Source organism: Macrobrachium rosenbergii, chromosome 45, assembly GCF_040412425.1.
Source record: "Macrobrachium rosenbergii isolate ZJJX-2024 chromosome 45, ASM4041242v1, whole genome shotgun sequence".
NCBI lineage: Eukaryota > Metazoa > Arthropoda > Malacostraca > Decapoda > Palaemonidae > Macrobrachium > Macrobrachium rosenbergii.
Window position 1 is genome coordinate 21,520,073 of NC_089785.1, and position 15,134 is coordinate 21,535,206.

The 15,134-nt window shown below is 35.6% G+C and overlaps 1 protein-coding gene across 1 annotated transcript in view; it reads left to right on the forward strand.

Annotated features, from left to right (window-relative positions):
* The first annotated feature begins 12,282 nt into the window (after positions 1 to 12,282).
* Positions 12,283 to 15,134, forward strand: part of LOC136829965 (integrin-binding sialoprotein-like) — an 11,888-nt gene continuing 9,036 nt past the window's right edge. Inside the window, exons 1-2 of the mRNA XM_067089140.1 lie at positions 12,283 to 12,358; positions 13,447 to 13,578. Of these exons, the coding sequence (XP_066945241.1) occupies positions 12,283 to 12,358; positions 13,447 to 13,578 (208 nt within the window). The remainder of the gene's footprint in view (positions 12,359 to 13,446; positions 13,579 to 15,134) is intronic.

A 15,134-nucleotide genomic window follows, 5' to 3' on the forward strand; every position in this document is an offset into this window, starting at 1 on the left:
ATTACCTCTTTCTAACAAATCAGTTTGAAAAATCAATTTTACTTTCCTCATCATCAGATCAGTCATTTTCAAAGTCTATTTTCAATCTCCCACAATGGCAGCTCTGTAAACAATCCCCCTGCCCCACAATAACCACCCCCAACCCCCACCTTTATCCCACCTCCCAACCCATCCCACCCATCCCCACCCCCACGATGACTCATTTACTCCACCTGTCGTTAATTAACAGAAATATCCGCTTAATCAGCTGACGCTAATTTATTCACTTAACTGAGCCGGATATATATATATATATATATATATATATATATATATATATATATATATATATATATATATATATATATATTTATATATATATATATATATATATATATATATATATATATATATATATATATATATATATATATATATATATATATATATATATATATATATATGATTGATGAGAGTATGAGGCATACCTGGATAGTAGAGAGAGAGAGAGAGAGAGAGAGAGAGAGGATTTAATAATTAATGAAAATTACAAAGAGAAAGAGAGAAAGAGTGAAATTGATGATTAATGAGGAATATAAACATACTATGGAAAGCTTTCAAACTACACTTAAGATTGACAACTGTCAAATCTACACAATACAAATAGTATAATATATATATATATATATATATATATATATATATATATATATATATATATATATATATATATATATATATATAAATAAATCTTGAAACTACAAAACTACCAACTATAAACGACCGCTTACAATTATTATTGTTTTGTCTCGCATTCCTGTCAGTCTTAATTGTAAAGATTTTTCTGAACAATTTCTCTTTTTCGAATCGACGCGAATAACAATCGCGGACGGGTGACGCAATATAATTTTTCCTCCAATTTCCTCTCTTAATGGAAACATTCTTTGACTTTTAAAACGCTGCTGGAACAAATTTGTAATTTTTTAATATTTCTCTCTCTCTCTCTCTCTCTCTCTCTCTCTCTCTCTCTCTCTCTCTCGGAAAGTCGATGGTCCTGATTGGGAATAATTTAATGTGGGCAAGTTTCCAGTACGTCCATTTCTCTCTCTCTCTCTCTCTCTCTCTCTCTCTCTCTCTCTCTCTCTTTTAACATTTTTTTTAACATTCTCTCTCTCTTTCTCTTTCTCTCTCTTCGTTCTTTGTATTTTTCAATACCTCTCTCTCTCTCTCTCTGTCATTTGTATTTCTTAACATCCCCCTCTCTCTCTCTCTCTCTCTCTCTCTCTCTCTCTCTCTCTCTCTCTCTCTCTGTATTATCCATTTTCCACGTTATTTCCATCATACTGAGCATAGCGCCAAGTGATTCCATAGCGTGTTGATGATGATATCTTCATTATACCATCATGATTCATCATAATCTCTTTTCTCATACTCCCTTTTAGTTCCAAGATCATCATCATCATCATCATCATCATCAGAGAGAAAGGTTGTATTTTTATCTGACTTGAAACCTCACGTCATTATCTGGCATGCGGTTCAGATTCGAGGTTAATTAATGAGGTTAATTAATGAGTAACTCACTGTTGCAGTCCGGTTAAAGGTTTGATTACTTAAACTAAAAAAAAGTTAACAATTAATATTTTCCCACTCTTAAGCAGACGCGATCAGCAGGTGGTCATTATAGGAATGTATATATATATATATATATATATATATATATATATATATATATATATATATATATATATATATATATATATATATATATATATATATATAATGACGTGAACTTTCAGTCAGGTGAAACCCAACCTTTCACTGTGATGATGTTGATGATGATCTGGGAATTAAAAGGGAGTGTTATACAAGAGAATATGATGATGGTATAATGAACATATCATTATCAACGCACTCCGGGATCAATTGGCGTTATGCTCAATATGATGAAGGTAATGTGGAAAATAATAATGATGAATATGATGATGGTATAATGATGATTTCATTATCAACGCACTACGGGATCAATTGGCGTTATGCTCAATATGATGAAGATAATGTGGAAAATAATAATGATGAATATGATGATGGTATAATGAAGATTTCATTATCAACACACTCCGGGATCAATTGGCGTTATGCTCAATATGATGAAGATAATGTTGAAAATAATGATGAATATAATGATAGTATAATGAAGATATCATCATCAACCCACTACGGGATAAACTGGCGTTTTGCTCAATTTGATGAAAATGTGGAAAATTATAATGATGACAATGATGATCATTATGATGAAGGTCATGTGGAAAATGATAATGATGAATATGATGACGATGATGAAGATGATGCACTCCTGACAACAGTACCACCCACGACTGAACAATTCCATCCTTTATTCATAGTTCTCATGTATTGACGAATCTCATAATCCCCGTGACAAATGAAAAAAAAAATAACAAATATATATAATGCCATTATACTTTCATTCTGTAATTCATTATGATCAGGTTAACGATGGTGAAATAATATACAAACACTATAAACGATTCAGGTTCAAATGGCAGAACTCCGCGCCGTTCATTACCTGATATAATAAAGCAGGTCACCCATCCCCTCCTTTGGAACGGTGGTGGGAGAGGGGGTATTGGTATGGGCAGGGGTATGGGAAGGGGGTAGGGGGTAGAGGGGAAGGAAAATGGAATCCCATTGGATCTGACCCAACAACATTTCCGATCATCATGAATTTTCCCTCTTCAGCTCAGCGAATTCATAGTTGTGAAACAATGCTCTTTCTCTCTCTCTCTCTCTCTCTCTCTCTCTCTCTCTCTCTCTCTCTCTCTCTCTCTCTGTTGTTCGGATGAAATGGGAATAAAATTGATGGACGTTACAATTCCCATGAACGCCAGAGAGCGGCTTGTTTTAATTACCTCTTTTCAGATCAACATGAAATAAATCGATGGTAAACACTGACCTGATTCCTGCTCTCTCTCTCTCTCTCTCTCTCTCTCTCTCTCTCTCTCTCTCTCTCTCCTGGGTGGAATAATTCATTCACTCATACTATCTCTCTCCTCAATAGAATTGTAATTTATCCTCCGATTCTCATTGGTGGAATAAAAATTAATCTTCTCTCTCTCTCTCTCTCTCTCTCTCTCTCTCTCTCTCTCTCTCTCTCTCTCTCTCTCTCTCTCTCTCTCAAGTGGAAAAATATTCATTATCTCTTTCTTAATATGTTGAAAATGATTTTTTTTTACCCATTTCTCTGGTCAGATACCACCAGTCTCTCTCTCTCTCTCTCTCTCTCTCTCTCTCTCTCTCTCTCTCTCTCTCTCTCTTCTCTCTCTCTCTCTCTCTCTCTCTCTCTCTCTCTCTCTCTCTCCTCTCGGTGAAATATTTCATTCACCCATACTATCTCTCTCTCTCCCTCTCTCTCTCTCTCTCTCTCTCTCTCTCTCTCTCTCTCTCTCTCTCTCGGTAAAATATTTCATTCACTCATATTATCTCTCTCTCTCTCTCTCTGTCTCTCCTCAATGGGACTGCCAGTAATTTATCCTCCAGTCCTCACTGGTGGAATAAAAATTAATCTGCTCTCTCTCTCTCTCTCTCTCTCTCTCTCTCTCTCTCTCTCTCTCTCTCTCTCTCTCTCTCTCTCTCTCTCTCTCTCTCCAATAAATTCATTCCTCCCTCCTCCCAGCCATGGCGGAACGCCAATGAACAAATTACTCATTTGTCATTAATTGTCATTGAAAGGCTCGGCGCTGCAAATGACATAACAATTGCAACGGGGCGTAATTTGCAAATGGAACTGTGTCGCCTATCCATTACCAGGCCGAACTAAAGCGAACATTTTCTTTAAACGACCGTCGTGCTTGCTCCCAAAACACTCCTCCTGCTGATTTTTTTTCTCTCTTTTTTTTTTTTTTGAGAGAGAGAGAGAGAGAGAGAGAGAGAGAGAGAGAGAGAGAGAGAGAGACTGATGCGTTTTTTAATTGTTGTAATTTTTCTGAATGTTACTATTATTTTTAACTGTTATTTTGGCTGTTTTTTTTTTTTTTCGAGAGAGAGGGAGAGATCGATACGTTTTTTAATTGTCGTAATTTTTCTTAATGTCACTATTATTTTAATTACTCTGAAAATCACTATTAATTCTAACTGTTATTATCGCATGTTTTCTTTGAGAGAGAGAGAGAGAGAGAGAGAGAGAGAGAGAGAGAGAGAGAGAGAGAGAGAGAGAGAGAGACTGATACGTTTTTTAATTGTCATAATTTTTCTTAATTTTACCATTATTTTTAATTGTTATTGTCGCATATTTTCTGCAAAAGAGAGAGAGAGAGAGAGAGATTGATAAGTTTTTTAATTGCAACACTTTGCAACAAGATATGATACATGAATTCATTACATGGACTTTGTACCACGAAGAAGGTTAGATTAAGCCAGCCTAGTGCTTGGCACGGCCTCTTTATTATTATTATTATTATTATTATTATTATTATTATTATTATTATTATTATTATTATTATTATTATTATTATTATTCAGCAGATGAAACCTATTCATTTTCAACAAGCCCACCACAGGGGCCACTGACTTGAAATCCAAGCTTCCAAAGAATATTATGGTGTTCATTAGGAAGAAGTAAGAGGAAGTAAAGAGATATACAGAAAGAAGAGATAAATAGATAAAAAAAAAGTATTAAAAAGCAAGAAAAATAGTATTACCAAAGCAACGTTTAGCAACGAAATAGGATTCATAGATTCATCACGCTTTCTTTGTGCCTATAAAGAGCAACCAAACGATGAACGTTCGACCATTTTCCAACACCAGACATTAAAAAAATCCGAAACCCAGTTCCGGTAAGATCAGATGCACCAGTTTCCAAGTGGCGTGATTTACCTCGGCGCTCGCGTGTCTAAGCGCACCAGCATTACTGCTTATTATTACTGAAATCTCCTTCAGAGCAATCTACTCTGTAACTTTTTTTTTTCTCATCTAATTGAAGACTACTTTTTTTTTCTTGTGGGAAGATGTACTTTAGAGCCGCTTAGAAACTATCTTTCCCATCCGTGGTTTCATTAAGTTCCTGGTTTCAAAGCATTTGCACAGAAATTGTTGAAATTATTCGTGAGAATTGTCAGACAATCCCTCGTTGCGACTCTGCAAGAATTCTGATTAGAACTGATGCGGATGTTTTCATTAATGTCGTTGTTAGGGTAGCAATGAGTACTTATACAGACACTTATACAGACACTATATATATATATATATATATATATATATATATATATATATATATATATATATATATATATATATATATATATATATATATATATATAAATATATATATATATAGGCAACTCTCTTCAGTAACAAATACAATTCTGCTTTGGCATCACAAATTTCATTCTAAATGAAAATGCAAAAAATACTGCAACGGCACAACAACTCGACATTCTCTCTCTCTCTCTCTCTCTCTCTCTCTCTCTCTCTCTCTCTCATAGGAAAAGCACAGAACAATAAAAAGGAAGCCTCGACGAGTGACATTGCAAGAAATGTAAATAAACCAGCGAACATGAAGTCATCTCATCATCATCATCATCATCATCACGACAGCAGCAAATAATTTCGTACCTTTTTTCGAAAGTGATCGTGCGCAAGAGCTGCACGTACGGTAATTACTACCGCACGCGCGCCTCGGCAGAATTTTGTGTTCCTAAATGGAATATCACATTCTTGTACCAGTTAAATTGGCCGAGCAAACTCTTATCGCGATTTTCAAAGAGCAAGCAAGCAAGCAACTGTTAGGAGATGGATGGTAACAAGCCAGGTACCTATAGTCAGTCACCTGAGGTGCAGAGAGGTATTATTATTATTATTATTATTATTATTATTATTATTATTATTATTATTATTATAATATTATTATTCGGAAGATGAACCCTATTCATATGGATCAACCCCACCAAAGGGGCCACTGACTTGAAATTCAAGCTCCGAAAGAATATGGTAATCATTTGAGAGTATCAGAAATTATTATTATTATTATTATTATTATTATTATTATTATTATTATTATTATTATTATTATTATTATTATTATTATTATTATTATTATTCGGAAGATGAACCCTATTCATATAGATCAACCCCACCAAAGGAGCCACTGACTTGAACTTCAAACCTCCAAAGAATATTAAGGTGCTCATTCGAAAGAAGCATCAGAATGCAATGGAAAATGCACAAAGAGGTCAGCAATTACAAAAACAGTTAAATTAACAAATCAATAAATGAATAAATAAAAATGCAATAAATTATCAAAATACAAAGAGAATTGTATTAGGGCAGTAATACATCGCATCTTCGCTTGAACCTCTCAAGTGAGTTTTAGAGGAAACACTATTTAATGAATCCTATTCATCACATCATCCTATTTTCAACAATTCACAACTCATGAAGCATTACCCCACTCACCAATCATCCTCTAAACTCGCACTGAATGCCTTTTTTTTTATCACTGCTTAATGAAATTGCAGGTGAACTCATGACAAGCCCCGCGAAGACATATTATATTGCTCGGCGTTCATCAAAATCTATTTACGGAGGAGACTTTTGCTTCGAGGTTGGAGAAGTGAGTGAAATGAGAAACCTCGGTCGGATGCTGAATTCGCTCGAATCTCCATGACGGCTTTTTCGGACTGGGATTCTTGCGTTCTTTGGATGTCACAGATTGATGGAATCACAGGCGTGATTTCCTGTATGGAGAATATGTCCTGGTTATGCAATCGTGTGATTCTCTCTCTCTCTCTCTCTCTCTCTCTCTCTCTCTCTCTCTCTCTCTCTATTATGGTTATAAATCAATAAATTTTTTCCTAAGTAAGTCAAGTGTATCAAATTCTAGTTATAAAATCTTGTATTCTGTCTGTCTCTCTTCTCTCTCTCTCTCTCTCTATCTCCTCTCCATTCACCTACATCCAATCCCTCTCTTCCAACATTCTGTCTTAATAACTCTTTCTCTCTCCCTCCCCTCCATTCACCCCTACATCCAATCCCCGTTCCAACATTTTGATTAATAACCACTCCAAATCGTTTCACCCCGCCATCTTTTGATATATTCAGTCCAAATCGTTTCAGCTTTACGGTTGTGAGTGTGTGTGTGTGTGTGTGTGTGTGTGTGTGTGCACCATTCCCATTCGTCGCCCTTAAAACCCCATTTAACACGTTTCAAGTTCATTTCTCATCATTGATTTACATGTGACATCGTTTCCACCTCTTGCGTCGCGCTGGTGGTCAAATGCCTCTCCGGTTATTGACATTTATTTATCATTTCAATTCCCACTCGCCATACAGCGTCCCCTCACCCCTTTCATTCCTTTTGCTGTACCTCCGTTCATATTCTCTCTCTTCCGTCTAGCCGTCCACCCTCTCCTAAAAATTGTTACACCTTTCAAACCTTCTTACTGTCGGTTTCCGTCTCAGCGCTGAATGACCTCATAGGTCCCAGTGCTTGGCCTTTGGCCTAAATTCTTTATTCCATTCCATTCCATACCATACGGAGTTGTATATTTGTCGTATATTTGTTGGGAGCGCGAAAAACTTATTGCAGTGTTTTGGTTGGTGGTTCAAATTTTTTTTTTTTTTTTTTGTTGGTGGTTCAAATTTTCTTTTGGTTGGTGGTTCAAATTTTTTTGATTGATGGTTCAATTTTTTTATGGTTGGTGGTTCAAGTTTTTTTTTTTGGGTTGCTGGTTCAAATTTTTTTTGGTAGGTGGTTCAATTTTTTTTTTTTCAAATTTTTGGTTGGTGGTTCAAAATTTTTTTTGGTAGGTGGTTCAATTTTTTTTAGTTGGTGGTTCAATTTTTTTTTCGTTGGTGGTTCAAATTTTTTATGATTGGTGGTTCAAATTTTTTTGGATTGGTGGTTCAAATTTTTTTTGGTTGGTGGTTCAGATTTTTTTATGGTTGGTGATTCAAATTTTTTTTGTTTGGTGGCTTAAATTTTCTAGCACAATAGAATCATGATGGGGGAACGAAAGTTCCCTTGGTTACATGCGGCACTGCAGGAAGTCCACAAGAAAAATAATGATTCTATTAAAAATCTTTGTAAAATTTAGGTCAAAATATAATACTTTCCACACCAGCAAAAACCAATGAACAGGTTTATTCTTATTTTCTCATCTATAAACCAAATTGCTATTTTTAATGCATCTGGTTTAAGAGATTAACAGTCAGTCCAAATTACTATTAATGTTTGTTACAAATGAATATTTCCTTTTAAAGCAAATATCCATTAATAATTAAATTGGCGTTTTCCTAATTCCTTTCACAAATATAAAATAGTCCACAGCATTAATATTATTAATGTTACTTATTATGTTATATTTATGTATAATATATATGTAATATATATAATGTATATAAATATATATATATTTATACACATATATATACATAAATTTTTTTATAAATTTATATGTACACATACACACATTATATATATACACATACATTACACACATACCTACACATACATAAACACACAATCTATTGACGTCACCCTAACCCAAGGTTTCCTTGTTATCGGATGTGATTAATTAAGACCGGGGGGAATAATCGCACTCCCAATTCAATTATAATTCTCCGATTACTGCCGTGATTATTACCTGATGATAATCACCCTCTCTCTCTCTCTCAAAGTCTCGATCGATCGATCGACCAATGATGACCCAATACACTGTGAGAGAGAGAGAGAGAGAGAGAGAGAGAGAGAGAGAGAGAGAGAGAGAGAGAGAGAGAGAGAGATGGATATGAAAATAATTGTTGATAATGTTAATTTATCTTCATCCAGATTATGTGTATTGTACTTGTGTGTGTAAAAGAGAGAGAGAGAGAGAGAGAGAGAGAGAGAGAGAGAGAGAGAGAGAGAGAGAGAGAGAGAGAGAGAAATACATACGTAAAATAACTTTAGATATTCTTAATTCAATTCCATCTAGCATGAGAGAGAGAGAGAGAGAGAGAGAGAGAGAGAGAGAGAGAGAGAGAGAGAGAGAGAGAGAGAGAGAGAGAGAGAGTAATGCACGAAAATATTCATTGCAATTGTTAATTCAGTTTCATCCTGTGTGTGCGTGTCTGTGTGTGGGGAGAGAGAGAGAGAGAGAGAGAGAGAGAGAGAGAGAGAGAGAGAGAGAGAGAAAATACATTCTGACAATATGTGAAAATACATTCTGACAATGTTAAATCATTTTCATCAAGCATGCGCGTGTGTGCGTATGAGAGAGAGAGAGAGAAAGAGAGAGAGAAATTGAGACTTCAATCACTGACAGCCGTGCATGTACGGAAATCTGACAGTAAAACAAACCGATTCCTCCCTACTTCCCACAGTCCATAAACAATCAAGGCCACAAGTCACTACCTTCCAGCACCCCTCAAGAAACGATAAATTTAATGCATTTATCCCCGTCTTTCTCTAATTCTCCCGCGGACGAATTGCAGTTCAATTTATTTTCCCAATCAATGAGCAGTTAAGAGAGATTCCCATTACACTACGTTCTCTCTCTCTCTCTCTCTCTCTCTCTCTCTCTCTCTCTCTCTCTCTCTCTCTCTCTGCGAAGAGAATGTGATTAGGAGCGGGGTGTGTCATTTTTAAGATTGGTGTGTTATTATCTTTTGTTGTTCTTGAACATTTTTATATTGTTATTATTGTTATTTTCTGACATGCTTAGATGATGGGTATCATTCTTGGTCTGTTGATGATACTCATGATGATGATGAACGTCTTATTGTGCTTCCGTTTCTTGGTTAAAAACAATAAAAATAAATAAATGTGATATGATTTTTTTCTCTTTGAAAACAGGTAATATTATAACAATCACATATGTCGTTAAATTTCCTATTCTCTCTTAGTTTAACAGGGAAAAGATAGGTGCATGTAAAAATTTCATTGTTTAACTAAATATATATATATATGATTATTATCACTTTTGTATGATTCATTTATCACACATTACCACAGGTGAAAAATAAGAAACGGGGTGTAGGTCCTGACCGGTTTCGACTTTATTTCCAAGCCATTGACGAAGGACTGATACAGAGTGTGAGAAGTCACAAATATATATACTACAAGAACAGTATGACGAACATACACAACCGTTAGAGGCTCCATATCCCCACTCAGGCCGGTGTCGAGGTAGGACCTTTGGCTAAAAATCACAATAGACTCTCAGGGGACATTGCTGATAAACAGACCATACCCCACCTCAGATCCACACCTGACAGGTGTCATGGGGGCGGAGTTTGGAAACTCATTAACATTACTACCCTCGTACTGTGTTTACAAATATGATAATCCTATTTTCATATATCTCTACTGCCTACCTTAAAGTTTAAACAATTTACAAATTTCTTTTGATATTAAAGGATCAAGTTTATACATCCCTTGACTGATATTATATATGGTTGTAACTTTCTTTTATGAAGCTAGATTCAATGATGTTCCTTTCAGTGCATTATTAGAATATACAATCCTTTTTGCCCCTTCCCAGTTGATAGCATGATTGTTCCCACTAACATGTACAAATATACCACTGTTCCTTGTGCATATCTCACACATTTCTATGTTGTTCAATTCTTTTTTCCAGTGCTTTCCCGGTTTGGCCAATATAAAAGTTGTCACAAGACTTACACGGGATTTTATATAATATTGTCTGGGGAGTTCTTGATAAGTACATTTTCATTGTTGTATTGTTCTTAAATGCGACATTAACACCAAATTTCTTAAGAAGATGAGGGATATCTTTCATACTATTATTATAAGGCAGAACAAGCAAATTTTTTGTGTTGTATATACATAGTCTTTTTGCCATACTTCAAATGCACTGTTTAATACACTATCAGGATATATATATATATATATATATATATATATATATATATATATATATATATATATATATAGACAGATGTATATGGACCTAATCGACACATGAGCACGCGTTCCACAAAAATAAATTTCTGACCCACATCGGGATCGAGCCCAGGTCTTCCAATATACATATATATATAAATATATATGCATATATATATACATATAAGTAGATATATAAAACATATATTACATATATATATAATATATACTGTATATATACTCAATATAGTTTACACATATACACACAATATATATATATATATATATATATATATATATATATATATATATATATATATATATATATATATATATGTATATATATATAGATGTGTGTGTATATTTGTGTGTGTGTGTGTACGCGCGCGCACCTGCCATCTTGCAAACACATCCCAACCAAACACTGCATTCTACCCACCGAGGGAGAGAGAGAGAGAGAGAGAGAGAGCAACTCCTGCCCTCCACCGATCATCAAAAAACCTTTTGATTCTGTGATACTCGCATTACGAGAGCTGCCAGGGAAGGGAAAAATCCCCGGCACACATTTATTCAATAAATCCCGGATTAATGCGTTTAATATTCAGCGATCATATTGGGGGATGAGATTTGCATTGTAATTATGAAGTTTCTCTGGTGCTTCCCTGAATATATTATATGATATTCAATGAATGTGATTTTTTTCTATCTCATTTTTGCTTTTTTTTATTTTTAATCTCTTGCGCGCGATTGAGTTTCTCTCTCTCTCTCTCTCTCTCTCTCTCTCTCTCTCTCTCTCTCTCTCTCTCTCTCTCTCTATTCAATTATTCATTACAGGTTTTATTTTATTCGTGAGGTCTTACTTTCTCTTACACACACACAAACACACACACACGTATATATATATATATATATATATATATATATATATATATATATATATATATATATATATATATATATATATTTATAGATAACTAAGCTTATGTACGTATGCAAATCGTTTTTATACGTACACAGGAATGCACAAACATTACATGTAAATGTACATACTAACTAACATGTATACATACACACATACATACATATATATAAATTATATATATGTATATATATATATATATATTTATTTATGTATACTGTATATACTTATATATGTATATATAGATATATATACATACAACATACAAAGGAATCTGTATGCTATCAGCACATGAATTCTCTTCCCACATAAAACAGCAATTAGTAAGTAATGGAGTAAACATCAGAGGTAAACATTTCAATGTATAAATATCTCTGTCCATTAAACATTTCACCATACGAGATAAATAACTGGACTGGAATCTATAATCCAAGCCAAAGGCCAACCCCTGGGACCTACGAGGTCAATCAGCGATGAAAGGGGGAGAATGAGAGTAAAAAGGTTTGATAGGTGTAACAGGAGAAGGTGGATAGCAAGATGGACAAAAGAGAATATGAACGGAGGTACAGTAAAAGGAATGAGAGGGGTTGTAGCTAACGGGTCGAATGAGCCTTAAGCCATGCCTACAGTGCAGGGCGTGAGGTGCACTGGCGGCACTAACCTCCTTAAGGAAAAGATAAATAATTGAAAATATGAAAATAATCACAAAATAACTAGCTTTAAAATTAAGTCATCAGAAAACAAGGAAACAATCAGTTAATTCAGCCAAATCATTGAAATTGATAAAACGAGTATTTCATTCGGTGATAAACCAATAAATTTAATAAATCCAATTTGTACTTGAGATTTTCAAAGCAACAGCAAAGGTAAAGCTCGCATCAGAAAATATATGAATCAATTTGTCTTTTTTTTTTTTCTGTCAAACTACCGGCCATTTATGACAAAATGCTCTGGTCATTTGCGATACGAACTGCCTGGCAATTACTGAGGAATTGCAGTAGCAATCCATGACAGGAATTACCGTTCATTTATGGCAGAAATTTATCATCATTACCGTTCAGGAATTAGCGATCATTTCGGCTACAGACTGATTGCAAATTATGATAAAAATGTATCTGTCATTTCTGAGAGAAAAAAATTTAATAATGACTGCTACTAAAAATAATGGCACGATAAAATAATGCATGATACGATGTGATGGTAATTTACAGCGCAAACCCATATTTACAATCTGATAAAAGCAAATAGTTATTGACGACGGGAACTAATTGCAATTCGAGATTAAAAAACTAATACCACTTTACGGCAGAATGCAATGGCAATTTACAATGAAGAATATGTATTATTTTAAAAACAAAAAAAAAATCTGCCCATTTTTTTATATAAATGGAATATCAAAGCATTTATCTTTTAACAGCTTTCTAAATTACTATAATATACGAGGGACTGTTTGTTTTGACGAACAATATTTATTATTATTTATCCTTTTTGTCAAACACTTTTCTCTCTCTCTCTCTCTCTCTCTCTCTCTCTCTCTCTCTCTCTCTCTCTCTCTCTCTCTCTCTCCTTTTATTCCAAGCCTCCAACATTCAACATGAATCCTTCAAAAAGTCAATTACGTGATAAACTTCGCGAACTCTTGATGGCACAGAAGAAGAAGAAGAAGAAGAAGAAGAAGAAGAAGAAGAAGAAGAAGAAGAAGAAGAAGGGGAAGAAGACGAAGAAAAAGAAAATGAGGAAGAAGAAAAAGTTGATAAGTTAATTTCCAAAGATTTTGATGACTGTAGAACCTAAGTTTTGCCAAAGCTCGGGGAAATGGTTGGCTGAAGGGAGGGGGGGGGGGAGGGGATGGGGAGGGGAAGGGAGGGGAGGGGGAAGGGAGGGGGAGGGGGAAGGGATGGGAAAGGAAAGGAATGGGAGGGGGAGGTAAAAGAATGGGTGAGGGAAGGGAAGGAAGGGAGGGGGGGAGGGAAAAATGGGTGGGGAAGGGGAAGGGGAGGGGAAAAGGGGGGGGTGGTTAAGGAGAAGGAAAGTTGAGGCAACTTAGTCAAAAGTCTCGTGGCTTTTGGAGAGAGAGAGAGAGAGAGAGAGAGAGAGAGAGAGAGAGAGAGAGAGAGAGAGAGAGAGAGAGAGAAAGTAAAACAATTCCCTTTTTTATTTCAGCAAATATGAATACAATGGTAGGTGACTTGTGCAAATCCTAAGGCTCCTTATTTGCTTATAATGAGAGAGAGAGAGAGAGAGAGAGAGAGAGAGAGAGAGAGAGAGAGAGAGAGAGAGAGAGAGAAAGTGCAGTAGGCTGTTGTACTTTAAAGGATAGCCCAAGAAGGTAAACAGATTTTATCAAAGACTCATACACCCTGTGCTTGCTCAAGCAAAAATAATTTCTTCTTTTAACAAACCCCCAATTGTACAAGTTATCAATTCGTTTTCCTCTCTCTCTCTCTCTCTCTCTCTCTCTCTCTCTCTCTCTCTCTCTCTCTCTCTCTCACAAACAAAAGCTAAATACATGTCTGGTCTGGTAAAACTAAGGTATACTTACTTACTTATCCATATATACTGTAGAGAGAGAGAGAGAGAGAGAGAGAGAGAGGAGGTAATTACTTTTACAACTGGAGATATATTACCAATGAATTCACAAACATTCATACTAACAGTGTATGAATGTATGCATGGATGAATGTATGAATGTACAGTATGTATGCATGTATGAATAAGAGAAAAAAAGACCTCACAGTAAAAATTCGCCGTCCACTCCGCTGGCATTTTGTTGGTACAACAGCAAAGAGAAAAAAAAACCTTCACATGACGTGTGTTGTCGCTCTTCTGCTTTACATGTTTTCAGGTCAGTTAGGGGGAAGGGGAAGGGGAGAAGGAGGGGGAGGGGGGAGGAGGAGGAAGGAAGGGGAAGGGGAAGGGGAGAAGGAGGGGAGGGGAAGGGGAAGAGGTAAGGGGAAAGGAGGAGTGGAAAATTTCACACACGTCGATTCCCCTCTCTCTCTCTCTCTCTCTCTTTTTTTTTTCTGGCGCACTGTAAAAAGAGTTTCTCTCTCTCTCTCTCTCTCACTTTTTCTTATGTAGGTGCACAAAGAGAGTTCTCTCTCTCTCTCTCTATTCTGGTGCAGGTGTAAAAGAAAGCTCTTCTCTCTCTCTCTCTCTCTCTCTCTCTCTCTCTCTCTCTCTCTCTCTCTCTCTCTCTCTCTCAATAAATTCCGAAGCAGGTGTAAAAAGAGCTCTCTCTCTCTCTCTCAATTTTTCTGTTGCAGTTGTGTGTGTGTGTGTGTGAGAGAGAGAGAGAGAGAGAGAGAGAGAGAGAGAGAGAGAGAGAGAGAGAGAGAG